This window comes from Antrostomus carolinensis, unplaced genomic scaffold (assembly GCF_000700745.2).
Source record: "Antrostomus carolinensis isolate BGI_N321 unplaced genomic scaffold, ASM70074v2 scaffold525, whole genome shotgun sequence".
Lineage (NCBI taxonomy): Eukaryota > Metazoa > Chordata > Aves > Caprimulgiformes > Caprimulgidae > Antrostomus > Antrostomus carolinensis.
This window is the reverse complement of record NW_010318184.1, coordinates 1-17,449: the sequence shown is the minus strand read 5'-3', so window position 1 is coordinate 17,449 and position 17,449 is coordinate 1. Positions and strand designations below refer to the sequence as shown.

At 40.2% G+C, this 17,449-nt stretch overlaps 1 protein-coding gene across 1 annotated transcript; it reads right to left on the bottom strand.

Annotated features, from left to right (window-relative positions):
* Window positions 1–1,250: 1,250 nt before the first annotated feature.
* PLAA (phospholipase A2 activating protein) lies at window positions 1,251–14,697 on the bottom strand (the record flags this gene model as incomplete). Its single annotated transcript, XM_010168787.2, has 11 exons — window positions 14,511–14,697; window positions 12,654–12,754; window positions 12,449–12,569; window positions 10,695–10,862; window positions 9,532–9,667; window positions 8,360–8,529; window positions 7,270–7,427; window positions 6,111–6,330; window positions 4,310–4,378; window positions 2,609–2,680; window positions 1,251–1,352 (listed from the first exon to the last, which is right to left on the bottom strand). Coding segments are annotated over exons 1-11 (1,489 nt in total), but the record flags the coding sequence as incomplete, so codon positions are not given.
* Between the last annotated feature and the right edge of the window lie 2,752 nt (window positions 14,698–17,449).

The following is a 17,449-nucleotide window of genomic DNA, read 5'->3' as shown; positions in this document are numbered from 1 at the left end:
CAGAGGGATGGAACACCTCTCCTGTGAGGACTGGCTGAGAGAGTTGGGGTTGTTCAGCCTGGAGAAGAGAACCCTCTGGGAAGATCTTATTGCGGCCTTTCGATATATAAAGGGCGCTTACAAGAAAGACAGGGACAGACTTTTTATCAGGGCCTGTAGTGACAATACAAAGGGCAACGGCTTTAAACGAAGAGAGACACATTAACAGGTTGTCCAGCGAAGTTGTGGATGCCCTGTCCCTGGAAGCATTTGAAGTCATGCTGGATGGGGCTTTCAGCAAGCTGACTTAGTGAAAGATGTCCCTGCCCATGGCAGGGGGGCTGGACTAGCTTTAAAGGTCCCTTCCAACCCAAACCATTCTATGATTCTATAGGGCCACCAGCTTGCCCTCTTCAAGAATCTGGATAAAGGTGAAAGTATACATTTTCTAAAAAGCAGAATCTCTTGTTTTAAGTTTTCTCATCAGACTATCTAGACAGCTACAACATTTTCAGGGGAGGGAAGGAAGTGAGTAAATTTTAATTTGGAGATCTTCAAGGCAGGTACACTATGAGTAAGTTTTACAAAAATCGTAAGTGTACTAAGGCGCTCTACAGAAACATACTCAAGTAAGTCAGCCACAAATAGGGTAGAAATTCTGTGGAACATTTACAGTAAATGTAGAAGAAGAGATAGCAGAGTAGGAATGAAATGTGGGAAAAGAAAGGGAAATGCAAGCCAAGAATAATATTGACCAAAAATGTATATAATTGCTAAGTATTGTACACTGTTGAGTTTTTTTTCTGTTACGCAGCGTGTTCTGCTTAAATATAGAAGTGACCATTGCAACCTGAGAAACTGCAGAATGCCTTACTTTAGAACTTCATGGATTCCACTCTATGGCTATCTGGTGAACTAAAACTTTCATGAGCAAAATCAAAAAGGGATTGCACATGACCTGCATACTCAGCAGCTCAGCAAAAAAAAAAAGTACAGTATACCAATGTACCAGCTTGATAAAAAAGACCCTGAACAACAGTGGACATAAGCAGAGGGGAATAAAAATCTGATCTCCTGTATTACAGAGTTCTTATGAAATTTACTCATACTTTTAGGCCTTCAAATACATGCACCATTAAAATGATGAATGTAGTTTTAAAACGTCAAAACGAAGAAACAGTAGGGAAATCACTCAGCTTTTTGGAAACATCAAAGTAAAGTTACTTCAAACAGATGAAAAATAAAACCTTTCCTGAAATTAAAACACTGACCCAGTATTTGTGTAGGATTGGCCTGATCAAAGGTGACGGCATCCTTCTTTGGAAAATAAATATTTTCATCTTTAGCTGCAGCTGATTGGTAGGCGCCCATTCCTATAGAAAGGAAATACAATAAGTTCAACAGTGTACCAACTGTCTGACAGAACAGTATCCTACCAGTAAGTCTTTCGTGCTGGACATTACTTAGAAAGATATCTTTAAAAAAAAATGGAATGCATATGCAAACAGCTGTCACTCCTTCCATTATTTTTACATTCGAGTTTAGGAAGGCTGAGGGAGCTGGGTCTCTTTAGCTTGGAAAAGAGGAGACTGAGGGGAGACCTCATTAATGTTTACAACTATGTTAAGGGCAAATGTCATGCAGATGGAGCCAGGCTCTTCTCAGTGATGCCCAATGGTAGGACAAGGAGCAATGGGTGTGAGCTGGAACACAGGAAGCTCCACTTAAACTTGAGAAGAAACTTCTTTACTGTGAGGGGGACAGAGCCCTGGAACAGGCTGCCCAGGGAGGTTGTGGAGTCTCCTTCTCTGGAGACATTCAAAACCTGCCTGGACGCCTTCCTGTGTAATCTCGTTTAGGTTCCTGCTCTGGCAGGGGGATTGGACTAGATGATCTTTTGAGGTCCCTTCCAATCCCCAACATTCTGTGATTCTGTGATTCTGTGAGTGTTAAAGCTTAAAGCAATACCTTCACAAACTGTTCTCCCTCGATGTAAAAATTTACCATACAAGTGTAAATTATTAACAGTGTTTTCTAAATTACATGCACTAAATACACAGTCATTCATAGGAATGGGTATTGCAGTTAAGACATGAAAACTGCAAGAGTCATTTCAGAACAAAGATCCCTCCTGCTCCTTAAATCTTAGCTTTTGATTATTTTAATAATGAATAGGCAAAGTTTTTACACATTGGAAGATTTGCAGATATGCCCAAATTATGTCACATGCAATAGTAGCCTGAAATCTCTTTATAAAGAGTAATAAAAAGCTTTAATCATAACCTATATTGATTTCTCAGAATCACAGGTGAATCTGCAGCTCATATTGTATAATTTCCAGTAACTACATAAATCAATGTCTGATCAACAACATAACTAGTAGGAAACCAAAAATTATCTCAAAAAGATTAATATCATACATTTTAAAGCTCTGTGTATGATTACTGCATGTAAAGGAAGGCTCCATTATCCCTATTTTCTGAATAATTTCCAGAGTGTAAGCGGCTTCAGTCTGCTCATTATTTTTAATTAAGTATAAATTTGCATCATAAATGTAGAATCCATGTCATTGGAAAAACCAAAGCAAAATAATCAGGGATGCTTTTCATTGTCAGGCATTATCTCTTACCTGTATATGGATCAACCGCACCCACTGGAGCTGCTGCATTTGACGCTGAACCAGGAACATAGCGACCTGCACCTGAATGGAGAAGTTAGGCTTTTTAAGCACCACTGGTAAAGAGGTAATGTATACCTGCATTTACGTACTGGTTTTCAAACATAACTGTTAAAGGTGTTATTTTGCACTAGAGGAACTAAAAAGAAGTCTCCAACACTTTTAGAAATTTAAGGATTAAATCTACGCGTATGTGTGAGGGTGGTGCCGATGGTGGTGATGACGCAGTCGCAAGCGAAGTGACCCACAGCTGGGAGATATCCTGGCACAGTCCCTGGCCCCCACTGGTGCAAAGGCCCTCAGCACCGCAGGCACCTTCTCCGGGACAGGCTCCAGGGGGAGGGCACCGCTGCCCAGGCCAAGCCTCCCTCTGTGCCTGGGGCCAGCAGTGGCCTGTCCCATGGGAGGTGGACTCCGTTTGTGGCACTGAGGCCTCAGGTGATGGAACTGCAAGGTCTGTGCATCTGCAGAGACCATAGCCTGAGCCACACAAAACAAGGGAGGAGACACAGCTGGAGACCACAGTAGAATAGGAATGGAGAAAGTCAAGATGTGGAAGGCTAAAGGCTGAGGCTTTTGGCAACAGTGCAAAGACTTCTGCTCCCTCTGTGGATCTGCAACTGCAGAACAAGCACAGCGCCCTGTGCTGGCATTGCTGAGGACAAACACTCCACAGGAGACACATCAGAGCCAGCTGAGACTGCACCTTGTGTCTGCAAAAACTGGGAAAGGAAAGCAGCAGTGATGAAAGGCTTCCTCCTGCAGGGTATGGAAGCACCCATCTACTGAGATGACCTGGTATCTTGGGAGGTTTATGTCTACTGGGGACCAGGATGCTGCTAAGAGACTGCCAAGGCTTGCCTGGCCTTCAGGCTGTTATCCTGCTACTCTACCACATGGGCTTCAATGATATTGCCAGGGAAATCCTGGAGAGTATCAAGACTGATTAGAGAGCTCTAGGGGCAAACACAAAGGGCCCACGTGGTGATTCTTTGATGCTGCCAGCAAAGCAAAAACACTTGAGTAGAAACAGACTCATCAGTGGGTCAGCAACTGTCTGCACAGCTGGTTTTGCAGGCAAGACTTTGGCATCAATGACTACAGGACCCTCTTTGAGGAGCAAGAGCTACTGATCAGGGGCAGGGTAAGTCTGACAAAGCAGGGCTGGAATGTCTTTGCAAACAGGCTTGCTAAACTAGTGAGGAAAACTTTAAACAAGCTATGCCAGGGAGGGTTAGAATCTAAAATTTAGGATAGAAGGTAACAATAAAGGTCATGTAATAAGAACCTAGGAATAGTAAGGAAAAACAGAACACTAGTTCCATTAATATAGCCATTCCTGTGTTGGCTGGGCATATGAGAGTTTGACAAAATGTAAGGTTTAAGACCTTAAGCATGAGGTTTAAAGCTCAGTCCTGTGGTGTAGAGGACAGTGACAGGAGGCACAGCAGACAGCAGAGGGCTGACCTCTAGTGAACAGATCTGGACATGCTTTGACAGTGGCAGGGTCCACCTTCGCAGTCTGTCCCACACTACTGCCCCAATGAGAGAACTGCAAGAAACAGTGGTCTCAAGCCAAACACTGAATGCAACTGAACACAATAAAATACATGTCTTAGAAGCTAGCAAGAAAGATTATGAGTTTTACAGTACCTGTAAATGGATCTGCTGCAGGTATTGTACTTGATCCAGATGAAGAGCCTGGAACATAACGTCCAGCACCTAGTGAAACAGTGAGAAGAAGAATGACTACTATACACAGCTTGACACTGTTAAAATATCAATACTTTTCAGACAGAAACAGCTCAAAAATAAAGCCAAATATCGTATCTGTCTTAATGTTTATTGTAGCATTATGAGAAATCTGATCCTATCCACAAAGTCCCCTGATGCTAAACAAATTTTTCTGAATTATTTGAGGGTCAGAAATTTGTTTTCTGGGGCAAACACATTACACATTTGGACACAGCCAAATTAAAACTATATGTCTAAGTTCAGAAGACTGCAGCTCTGTGAGTTACATCAGAACCTGATTAATGGCCCATATTCTGATTTCTAGTTCACTGCAAGAAAAAGATTTAGCTTTTAAAATGACATTCCTCACTTCATCTTTGTGAAACTAGTTGAAATAAGAGTAGTTTATTTTGTAAATGTGATAAGCAGAATGTAATAGATTAACATAGTTCAAGCTTGTGAGTAATTAGCTTGTTCTAGTTCCATTTCCTCCCTGATAAAGGGTCATTTATGTATTTCACTCAGTTTCAGTTCATTCTCTAGCTAAATTTTTGTATTTTATTAACTGCCTCAACAGCACCTGGCCACCTCTTAAGAGTGATATGAAAAGTGGAATTTTCTTCCACTGGAAAAAAAGAATAGACTGAAAAATACAACTGGCTTGATTAAAATTTTGCTGAAGATTTGTTCTGACAAATACTTCAGAATTTGTCAAGTTTTCTTGTCAGACCTGATGAAGTTCAAGAAAGGCAAGTGCAGAGTCCTGCACCAAGGGAGGAATAACCCCGTGCACCAGTACTGGTGGACAACAATGTGCCCTTGTGGCCAAGAAGGCCAATGACATCCTGGGGTGCATTAAGAAGAGTGTGGCTAGCAGGTCCCTCTCTACTGTGCCCTTGTGAGGCCACATCTGGAGTACTGTGTCCAGTGCTGGGCTCCCCAGTTCAAGAAAGACCAGGAGCTATGGGAGAGAGTCCAGCAGAGGGATGCAAAGATGATTAAGGGACTGGAGCATCTCTCTTATGAGGACAGACTGAGAGACTTGGGCCTGTTTAGCCTGGAGAAGAGAAGACTGAGAGGGGACCTTATCAATGCTTAAAAACATCTAAAGGGTGAGTGTCAAGAGGATGGGCCCAGACACTTTTCGGTGGTGCCCAGCAACAGGACAAGGGACAGCAGGAACAAACTGGAACACAGGAAGTTCCATCTGAAGATGAGGAAAAAAAGTTCTTTACTGTGAGGGTGTCAGAGCACTGGAACAGGCTGCCCAGAGATGCTGTGGGGTCTCCTTCTCTGGAGATACTCAAAACCCACCAGGACGCTATCCTGGGCAACCTGCTCTGGATGTACCTGCTTTGGCAGGGGTTTGTACTGGATGACCTCCAGAGGTCTCTTCCAACCCCCACCATTCTGTGATCTTTCTGGGCCTTGCTCTCAATCATTTGAGGACATTAAAGTGTTGTAGAAGAAGTGCAGGAGCTATGACACTGAAGTCTCCCTGAGCAGACAGTGAGGTGGATTGAAAACTGCCAGGCCTAGAGTGTGGTGATCAGTGGCACAACAACTAAGTGGAAGCCAGTAGCTGGTGGTGCAACCCAGGGGTCAGTACTGCATTAACAGTCTGGAATATGGGTTGTCAGAGTGCACCCTCAGCAAGTTTGCTGATGACACAAAACTGGGAGGAGTGACTGATGTCATCAGCTAAGTTTAAATTTTTTACCTGTAAAAGGATCTGAAAATTGAGCACTTGTACTCAACAGTGTTTGCCCCTTAGTGTTGTCCATAATAAACATGGCCACCTGATCCAGAAACATAGGATTTAGATCATTCTTTTGCAGGAAGTTGTATGCAGTCAGCCAAGGATCATCAGTGATGTTATATGGCAGTTTGTAGGAAGGCCCATTTTCATTTACATCAATAGTGAAAACGTAGTCATACTCCTTTAAGCAGAATAAAAACAAAAACAAATTTGAAGTTTGTCAGCACTTTTTACATGCAGATGTATCAAATGAAGACTAATAATGGCCCAGGAATAAGCCTAAAAGCCTTAACGCTGCTGCTTGCAGATTGTATCAATAATACTCTTCTATACAGGCAGCAAGTAAAACATACTTAAACCATACTCTGTGTTTACCAGAATTCTCTCTCTAAAGAAGAGCAGGATGGAACAAGATATCATGCTAATGTGTGCACAGATATATTACAAAATAACAGATGCATCAGGTAACTCTCATGGACAGCTCTGGCTGCCTGCAAAGCTGAGGCAATCAGATTCCTCAAAAAACTTCAGCCTTAAAAGCATACTTCTAATACAACAACAAATTCCTAAGGTTTCTGTAAACCATGTGAGAGATAAAATCAGTATCTCAAAGGCATTTCTTCTGTGGTGGTACGAATACAAATAAAAGTCTGTCATTTCAGTAAAGGCCATATTTTTCAGATTATCCATCCTTAGGTTCAAAAGTTACTATAGAACAGGGGTATAGAAAGCCTGGTACCTACTATCTTAGGTAAGCCTCCCATTACAAATAATACAGTTCAATTCCTTTGGAAAGGAAGTTAAAACTTAACTTTTCAAGGTATTAGCAATAAATACTAGAGAACTTGATCATTTTTCTACTAATTTACCTTTCTCCAAAATAATGTGTCTCTGTTGGCTTGCTTGTTTTACAAAATGTGCTTCAAAAGTAATAAATCAAATAGTACTTATTTATAGTCCTACCTCTGAGTTTTAATAGATCAAAGGAGACAACAAAGTACCAACAAATATCTATTTTTCTAAATTGTATTTTATCTAAGCTAAGACTGGAGTGTATTTGTAATGGGAAATTAAGCATTTTACTTAGGAATGAATACAACCAATTAAAGTTTGCACATACCTTTCCTTCATATAAAACCTTTCCAGATGTTTGTTGTGTGGCTCCAGAAGAACCAACAACATCACCAATCTTTATCCATCTTCCTTCACTAACACTCCACTGATACGCTTCTACTTTCCCATTATCTTTAATAAGCCGTGTCTGTCCATCTCTTGTTCCTGTGGACAGGAGTGTTTAGTAACAGTCTGAGCAAATTCAAGAATACCGTTTACTTTTGGAGAGAAAAAGAACTCTTCAAATACAGCTCAAATTTAAAGAAGAAAAGACAGTTCACCAACATTTAAAGTCACAGCACAGGCAGTAACTAGATACTGCATGTCACAACAATAGTAGAAATATGGACAACAGCATTTTACAATTACGGTAATGGTATCTGCCACCAGACTATGTTGCAAAAGCAATCCTCAAATCAAGTATTTTAAAAGTCTGCCATTTTCCCAGGGAGATGATAGTTAAGAAAGGTGATATTCTCCCATGGTCTGACAAGATGGGAAGCTTCATATGATTGTAAGATTTATGCCATTTGCTCATCAGAGACAATGGTTACTTCGTCTTGGGAGAAAGTGTTTGTCTTATTTAAGAGTAATCTTCACAACCACTGCTTCCACTGCGTTCCTAGTAATCTCTCGAGTAACTGGAGGGTGTAAACTGTGTCAATCAAGAAAAACTATTTTTCAAGCCAAAAGCTAAAGCTGAAAATTTGCATCTATTTTTCTTTCAGGAAAGAAATTCCACATTCAATGGCCTTTTTGCAAGTTACTATTTCATACACGGTTGGCACAGCTGGTGTAACAGATGCAAAACATCTTGAACACACTGTAGCATCCCGAGTGCCGCCTTTTCCTAAATTACCTCATAAGAGAAATATTTTTACCTATTTTAGTCTAAAAAAAGAAAAAAAAAATATTTAAAGTAGAGTCTTGCCTCCAAAAGCACCAATTAAAGGGCAGTACAGCAAAATTGAGTTGTTTTCTTCAGCAACTCTATTGAAAGTGATCAAAGCCTTAATTCTGGAAATTAGGGAAAGTTTCAATACCTCAGAACCAGGATTTGGAGGCATCTCTAATATGACAAAAGTACAGTAACTTACCAGGATCGTTAAGATGTTCTCTTCCAGGAAGGTCATCAGCATTAATATCTCCTAAATCACCAGTTTTAGGGTCAATGCATGCTTGGGAAAGCTCATTTTCAAAAGCTTGAATTTCCTCAGCGCTTGCTGTACGTTCCAAAGACTCTGTAAACACTCTGATAATTCCATCACTAAATGGAGAAAAAACATTCAAACAGAAATACTGTTTATAATGTCAAAATTATTACATACGTTCTAATGTCATGATAAGCCACCACTATTTTTAACAACTCCTCCCAATTACTTTTATGAAAGGAATTCACTGTCGTGCTAAAAACACCCAGAGAAGGACTTAAGCAGCTAACCCTATCTGCAATATAATTTTAAAATCAAGGTAGGATATGCCTATCAAAAGGGTTCTTTACACAGTATTTGTAAGTCCATTCTCAGTCTATTCATGGTTTACCACATTCCCAAAGAACCCACTCTACCTCTGTGATACACGTAACAGAAGAATGACTTTTTGGATGGAATATAAGAAATGTTTAAACTTAATGCCCACACACACTTTGGTAGCTGCATTTTTAAATACAGATGAAACTGATACCCAAAGTGATGCTTGCTATTTCATAGAATCACTGAATGGTTTGGGTTGGAAGGGACCTTTCAAGGTCATCTCATCCAACCCCCCTGCAAAAAGCAGGGACACCTTCTACTAGACCAGGTTGCTCAAAGCCCCATCCAACCTGACCTTGAATGTTTCCAGAGATGGGGCTTCTCATTTAGTTTAAAACCATTACGCCTTGTCCTATCACTAAAGGCTCTGTCAAGAATTTGTCTCCACCTTTATTAAAGCCGCCCGCCCACCATATTGAAAGGTCACAATAACGTCTCCCCAGAGTGTTCTCTTCTCCAGGCTGAACAACCCCAACTCTCTCAGCCTTTCTTCACAGGAGAGGTGTTCCATCCTTCTGATCATTTTTGTGGCCTCCTCTGGACCCACTCCAACAGGTCCACATCTTTCTTGTGCTGAGGACTCCAGAGCTGGACACAGGACTCCAGGTGGGGTCTCAACCAGAGCAGAGGGGCAGAATCCCCTCCCTTGACCTGCAGGTCACGCTTCTTTTGATGCAGCCCAGGACATGGTTTGCAGATTCAGATCTAAAAATACACTGAGAGTAAAACCTGAATACCTTGCACCAACTACGATGTCACCATTGTCTAACACACAGCAGCACCATACAGACTGAGCTGGGAGTCTGATTGTTTGAGCACATTCCCCTTGTTTCCAGATTCTAAGAGTTCTATCCTCTCCAGTAGTTACAAAATCTGAAAAAAAATATTAAAACTTTTAAAGTAAATTTTTTGTGTACTGTGATACTACATGCTGTTCTGCAACTGATTATCTAAAAATTAGAACAGTAAAACAACCTTTATACAATTTAATACTTCTCTCAGTTGCAAAAAGACAGCTAAAAGGAAGTTGTCTTCTCAAAAAATATAAAGTGCATAAATTATGGACTAAGCAGCCAGACAGGGAATTAAATTATGCTCAAGACAGACAAAGGATTCCTTCCTCCTTTCAAGAGTTTAAAAAAAGAACTCTGAACAATTTTGTAACCAACACCATTTTATCTTACACTATACTTGCATAATTTCACATCTGTTTTAAATTCAGATTTTTGCAAGGTAGGCCTGCTTTTTCAGGAAACATGCATAAGCACTCAGAAATCTATAAACTCAATGAGGAATTTTAAGGCACAAGAGATTTATGACATATACATCCACTACTATACATGCACTTCACCCGCTGAACTGATGCACAAGTGTCCCATATACCGCACAGAGGTCACTGACTTGGAATTTCCTCTGCAGCTGTCTGCAACAGTTAGTTCTGAACCTCTAAACCTCTAACTCTGAAAACAAATGCAATTAAGCCCTACACATAAAATTCTTAACCTAAACTATTTAAAATCTACTTTGAAAACTTTATGTGGAAGTATCTAAATTAACATTAACTCAAACATTACCATTGGAGTACTCTGTAGCAGTGCTGAAATACACGTGGCAACCTAGAAGATAGTTTTGCTTATCACTTTGCCCAAGTTTCACTGAAGCCTCACAAATAGGCCTAATGCAGGACCTTGCATCTCACCTACTGCCAAAGCAGCTCTGCCAGAGGTGTGATTTGGAGTCAATCACAATATATTTTTTTAATTATTTATGCTAAAGGAAAGAAGTAAATCAAATGCTACCCAAGTTGTTTAGTTGTGGCAGGTCCACAGAACAACAGAGTGCCTATCTTGTCATTTTATTTTGGAAGAATGTTGAGTGATAGTCACAAAAATAATCCTACCTTTACACTGAGGGAAGACAGAGATGCTGTATATGTAATTTGTATGTCCATAATACACCTGCAGACACTCGCCAGAGATCTGCCATCTTCGAACACTAGCATCATTAGCACAGGAAAGGAATTCGATTTCACTGAGAATAGCTAAACCTCTCACACAATCTTCATGACCTTGAGAAAAGAAAGAAAAACTTTTAATGCAGCTTTTCCTTCCCTTAGCAGCAGTAACCATTTCTATTTAAGTCACTTCAAAATGAATTAATCAAACAATTAATTGTTCATTATTCTAAAAAAAAAAAATATGAAAAATTCCTTTAAAAGTGATGTGATTTCTGGGCCTACAACTAGAGAGACTTTAAAAATCCTCCCTAAAAATCTTTCAATTTACCTATGGTTTTGCAGGGTTCTAGGTTTTTTTTCATTTTTAAAAGAGCACATGACCCTGATGAAACTACCAACTTGTGGTGGTTTAACCCCGCTAGCAGCCAAACACCACACAGCCACTCACTCACACACTCTCCGCTACCCCAGGAAATAGGGGGGTGATATACAAAGGCTTAAATTATAAGCCTCAAATTAAAGTTGACTTTTGAGTGAACTTCCCAACCTGTACCATAGTAGCATGAAATGCAACCATGAGATTCTTTTCCCAACCTGTATCACACCAGCATGAAATAAAACTGTGAGACTTTTCCTCCTACAATTCAAAGCCAGGTGCAGAATACCAAAATAGCAGCTTCTCGGACATATCTTGGATCCCGGCCAAACCCAGGATGCACCCCTGTGAAGTGAAACTTACCCACCAGAAGTTACCGTGCCTTTCTGTCTACGTAATTGGTTTGTTACATGGTATAAAAGCAGGACTCTACCACAGCAAAGATGGAGACCTCACCCACGAGTGGATGCCCTGCGTGGGACTTCCCAATTGCCAGGGAAAGGCTTTCCAATCCTTTGCTGTAACAGGGCCCCCCAGCTGATGTACGTGATCTGGATGATGATCAGTATTTGGGCAATTGGTGATGCCTCTTTCTTAATCACTGTGCTTTCCCCTCTATAGCAATGACTAGGCACATGACCCTGTTTAACTCTGTACCTCACTTATTATTCCTTTTTTTTCCCCCCTGCTTTAAAGTAGAGTAAAATAGGTTTGTTTCTTGTATTAGGTTGGTGTCTGGGTCCTTTTGGCTAACCACGTCAATAGGCAAAACAGGGTGACAATAGGAGAAGCAAAGGTAAGGAGACTCATAATAGAGGAAAAAAAACAATTTAATAAGTGAAATAAAATAAAATAGAAATAATAATAATTATTATAATGGTAATGATAGAATATACAAATGAGTGATGCACAGTGCAGTTGTTCAAAACCCACAGACCACTGTCCAGTACATTCCCAGCTAGCAACTCCAGAAGAGAGAAAATCCTGAAACTGCAATCCCAGGAGAAAGAGAGCTTTCTGGCCAACCTCATCTATGTACTGAACATGACGTTATATGATATGGAATATGCCACTGGCATATCCAGATGACAGTTGGGATATATTGCATTGGCTACACCTCCTCCTACCTGCACACTAGCAAAGCCTGGGAAGTTGAAAAGTCCTTCATTCCTTAGCAACAACTAAAAACATCAGTATATTTTCAACATCCTTCTCATTCCCAATCCCATAGTAAATCCAAAACATAGCACTATTCTAGATATTAAGAGGAAAATTAGCTCTACCCCAGCCAAAATAAGGATACAACTGCAGCAACATTTACCAGTGAACGTTCTTTCACATCTGCCTGCCTTCCACAGTTTAATAGTTTTGTCAGCTGAACCAGTCAACATTAATCCCTGTTCAGGCAGTATCTTCACTGCCCATATTGCAGCTGTGTGACCCTGCAAAAAAAACCCAACACAGTTAGACTTGTCACAATCAAATTCAGAGCACCTATTTTATATTGAAGCAGAGGAACTTCATACCTGTAATGTCATCATACATCTGTCATTCAGCCAGACCTTGGCTGTTGTATCCCATGATCCACTTAATAACGTGCCAAATTTCCCGGACGAAAGGCTGCAAACTGGAATGAACGTTCAAATCAGCACCGACAAATTGCTCGCGTGGCCAACAACCTTACGCTGGCAATTTAAAGAGATTTATTTAAGGGGCTTTACTTGGTATTAGTAGCATATTCGGTGTGGAGGCATTTGGGGAAGAATTAAGTGAAACTGCAGTTGCACTGCAGTCTAGAAAGGAGCTGCTTAAAAATATCTTCCCCTTAGATTACAAAATCTCACATCTTTTTTCCATTCATATTTTAAAATTTCTCTTAGCAGCAGATCTATTCCTCAGACTAGAGTAAATTGAGAAGCAGGTTAGATAACTAGTCAGGACAGAGAAATAATGCAAAGATTTTAAGATTACAGACAAAGCCAAGGTTTCATCAACATTTATTAATTTACATCCTCAAGAAGCAAGATTTCATACCAAAAAAATACTTAGCACATCTTCTTGGAGGCAAAATACTACTACCAAGAAATTGTGGTGACATTTGAAGATTTAGCAAAAAGATAATCTGCAAATGCTCCACTAACAAACAGGCATAAAACCAAAGACATACTGGGTTAATAAGGTTATACTAGTAAGTTTACAAAAAGAGCTAAGACATAAAAAGAGAGTACCCTGTCCATCTGATCATCCATAAAGGAAAGTACAGCCTTATGTTTCTTGTTTCTGTGACTCCACCGTGGGAACTGGACAGTATTCCCCTGTCACTTGTCATTTCCTAATTTTCCCCCACTTTAGAACAGATTTTACAATTAATGTAATTTTCCACTTTTTAATGTTTTGCATTACTCTAAAAATTGCTGCAAATAGTTTTCTGTAGGGGAATCTCTAACTTGCCTAGAACACCTCATCCCTTTTCACACCTCTGGAGGGAGCACGTCACATGCTGTTTTAACTACTGATCCATCACAGTTTCTGATAAAGTACATAAGCTATCCCATGCCTCCTTACCCAGTGACACTATTTCCTTTCTTTCTCAGAAAAATCCAAGAGGTTTGTAATACAAAAATATTTTAAGTGGTGCTTAGCAGTCCAGGTTATTTTCAAACTGGTCTCCACTATCATTCTTTAACACAGTTAAAATAAGCCCCAAACCTCCAAGACCCAAAATGTTTACTTTTGACACCCTATAATTACATGATCAGACTGTTCAAAGGTTTACTGAATACTGGGTCAGCTCATAAAAAGACAAACTTAGTATGCTAATGTGAAAAATGCTGAACCTTTTATTATATACTTTCAGAAAAGGTACACAAAGTTGATTCAATATGTCACATGTTGCACTGACCTGACTAAAGAGAGTTTAAATTTCTGCAGTGAGCTTTTAGCCTTCACTGTATATTTAGAGCATCAATTAATATTAGATCTCCACCTGGGTAACAAAATGGGCAGCGCAAGTTGTTTCATTTAGGAAGCTCACTTTTTCTACTTCTATCAGCTTTGGCTTAAAGCTTAATACATGGAGAACAAAATTAACTGCTTCTTAAAAATGTAACTCTTGGCAAAAAGGGAATAATTCTGTAAACTGCCATGTGTTCACATATACAGTAAAAACTCAAGCATTCATCACTGTAAACTTGGAAGTCCTTCCAATGAACTGTCACTGCATGAACTGGGATTATAAAATCCTATTTACAGAGGCCATAATTAAATAGTTGCTATGTTAAATACCCAAGAAATAAAAACTGAGTTTTCTAACTTCAACTTAATTTCCTCTCTAACAAATGAGAACTTTTGTGCAACAAACTTAAAACAAAATTCGTACATACCTGTGTTCTTATGACCCTTAAGAACGTAAAGAGGAGCTGTGTTGTCGACTGTGAAAATGCAAATATTGTGATCATTGCCACCAGTTGCAATCAGCCCACGGGGATAGAGGTCACTTGGAGGTATGATGCACACACACGATACAAAATTTGAGTGGCCACTCATACAGTGCATTTCAGTAAAACCCCTGTTAAGACTAAACATATATGATAATCAATTTAGAGTCATGACAATCAGTTCTTATTTGAAGTACTGAATTACAGCAAGTGTTTTATATCCAGACTCTTGAATTAATAACTATGCTTGCATTGTGCTGCATAAACACTAGGGATGAGCTAGGAAGAATGAGAAACTTAAGAGAAAAATTAAATCCCAGAATTCCAACCCAGTAAGCAATATTTAAAGCTTTCCACTTATTTTTCAGTAATGGTAGACCTGCAGGACTTATTTTTGTTTTTCCCTGCTCATTTACAAACACTGTGCCCAATTTGATCAGAAGCAGTTGCAGTTTGCATTTATGAAATCTTTTGCTGTCTCAAGACTCAAATATGTATCCCAATACAACCCAAAATAACAAGAGCATGTAAATGAAGAAATTTTACTACCAGACAGATCTATTCACTGGCTCTTAATTAGAAGCACTGTAGAGGTTTAAGAGTTAAACAGGTTATGACTGATTCAAGCAGCACCCTTATTTCTCCATCATGATCCAGCCTCAACAGTTATAGCGCTAACTGGAAAAAGTTACTTATCCTCAGACAATAAATGGTGCATTGTTGTGGTATCTGTCTGGTTTGGGGCTTTCTTCCTTTCTGTGTTTGGTTCCAACCCCGCCAAAAAAAACCCAAACCAAAACATATCACACAGTCATCCTTCATATTCTAATGCTTTGAAAGCTTGGAACATGATACTCTTAAATTCTGAAGTGTCTTCTCTGCTGAAGGTACAAACGAAGGCAACATACCTTCCTGTAAAATTTAAACCAAAAAGAAAAACCACAGAGCAGTTTGCTTACCCACCAAACTCTGTCTGCTGTAATCCCAGAGCCTTCAAAGCAGAGACATAATCATTACCAGTGCTATGACTCTGTATAAGTTACCCACATCTTCCTCACACAGCCCTCAAAACTTATCAGTTAGAATTATGCTTCCTTTCCTGCGATAAATTTTTAGGCAATTCAACAAGTTCTCCCCCTTGCGATGAGAGATTTAACAAGACACAAGGAGATTAGTCTTCCTGGCCCTCAGTGGCAGAGGGTGGTGGTTTTAGTCTGTCCGGCAGCCAAACACCAAACAGCCACTCCCTCACCCTCCCACAACGGGATGAGAGAAGAGAAACAGAAGGGTAAAATTGAGAAAATTTGTGGGTTGAGATAAAAACAATTATAATTAAAATAATAATAACAGTAATAATGGAATATGCCAATGAGTGATGCACAGTGCAGCTGCTCACCACCCACTGACTGATGCCCAGCCTTTCCCCAGGCAGTGTCCTGAAGCAGAGACAGTCTAAAAACCGAAACGGCAATCCCAGCAGAGCAAGCCTGAGCAATCCGGATGAATCCTGTGAGCTTCCCAGCCAATCCTCATTTATATACTGAGCATGACATCATAGGATATGGAATATCTCATTGGCATATTGTCCTGGCTTTGGCTGGGATAGAGTTAATTTTCTTCTTAGCAGTTAGAATAGCTCTGTTTTGGTTTCAGTTCAGGATTTGGTACAAGAAGCATGTTGATAAAATACTGATATCTGTGGTGGTTGCTGCTAAAAAACCCAAGGACTTCCCCATTCCCCATGTTTTGCTCATCTGCAGGCACAGAAGAAACTGGCAGGGGGAGGTGAGGGGTGCCTAGTAAATCAGCAGACACAGACTGGCATTTGGGCACGCCAATGGGATATTCCATATCATGTCATGTTTGGAATATAAATGAGAGCTGGCCGAGAAGAGGGGCTCTTGCACTTCTGGGATTGCTGTTTTGGGGTTTTGCTTTTTTGCTCCTGTGGGATCGCTGCTGGGGGGTGGTGAGCAAATGTATTTTATTATTATCATTATGATTATCATCAGTACTTTATTTTTATTCCAATTATTAAGTTGTTCTCATCTCAACCTACAAGTCTCCCTACCTTTACCCCTCCAATTCTCTCCCCTGTTCCCTGGGGGTAGGTGAGGGGGTGAGTAAGCAGATGTGTGTTGTTTGGCTGCCAGCCAAGTTAAACTGCTACACATATCCAAATGCCAGTTTGGTTTTGTTGTTTACTACACTCTCCCAGTCCTTTGCACCCACAGACTAGCAAAACACAGGGAGGTTGGAAAGTCCTTCATCTTCAGCTGAAAACATTAGTATGTTATCAACTAATATTCTTCTCATAACAAATCCCATACTGACACCAAAACACAGCACTGTTCGAGCAACTAAGAAGAAAATTAACTCTATCCCAGCTGACACCAGGACACAGCGCTACAGAGATCAACTTAAACACACGTGAGCACGCAGCCAAAGCTGCAAATTTCCTCCATTTCACTGTAAGGCAGTGGAAAGAATATCCATGCTTAGCAACTTCAGAATGCAGTTCACAACTTGAGACTATAGACAGGTGCAGAAATACGTCCTGTGGCTTCCTGCAATAACCTGCATGTCTCCCATCTATTCACACTGCTGATCAGTACCTCTTCTGGTCATAGTGACATGCTGAAAAAGGCACTGAGCGAGTTCCGCATGACAAACCCCGCGGGAGACAGCCCTGTACAACAAGAGTATCAGAGAAAATAACGTTGGGCGTTTTTCCTTTTATTTAAGTTTCCTGTGCAGTTTTTGATGCATAATCTGTTTTATGGTCAAAGAATTCTGCTCAGCAAGGGCAGGAAGAGAGTTTTTAAACAATCCGCAAAGCACACCGCCTGGCTGTCAGAAACGCAGCGCTGTTCCTCACCGGGGTT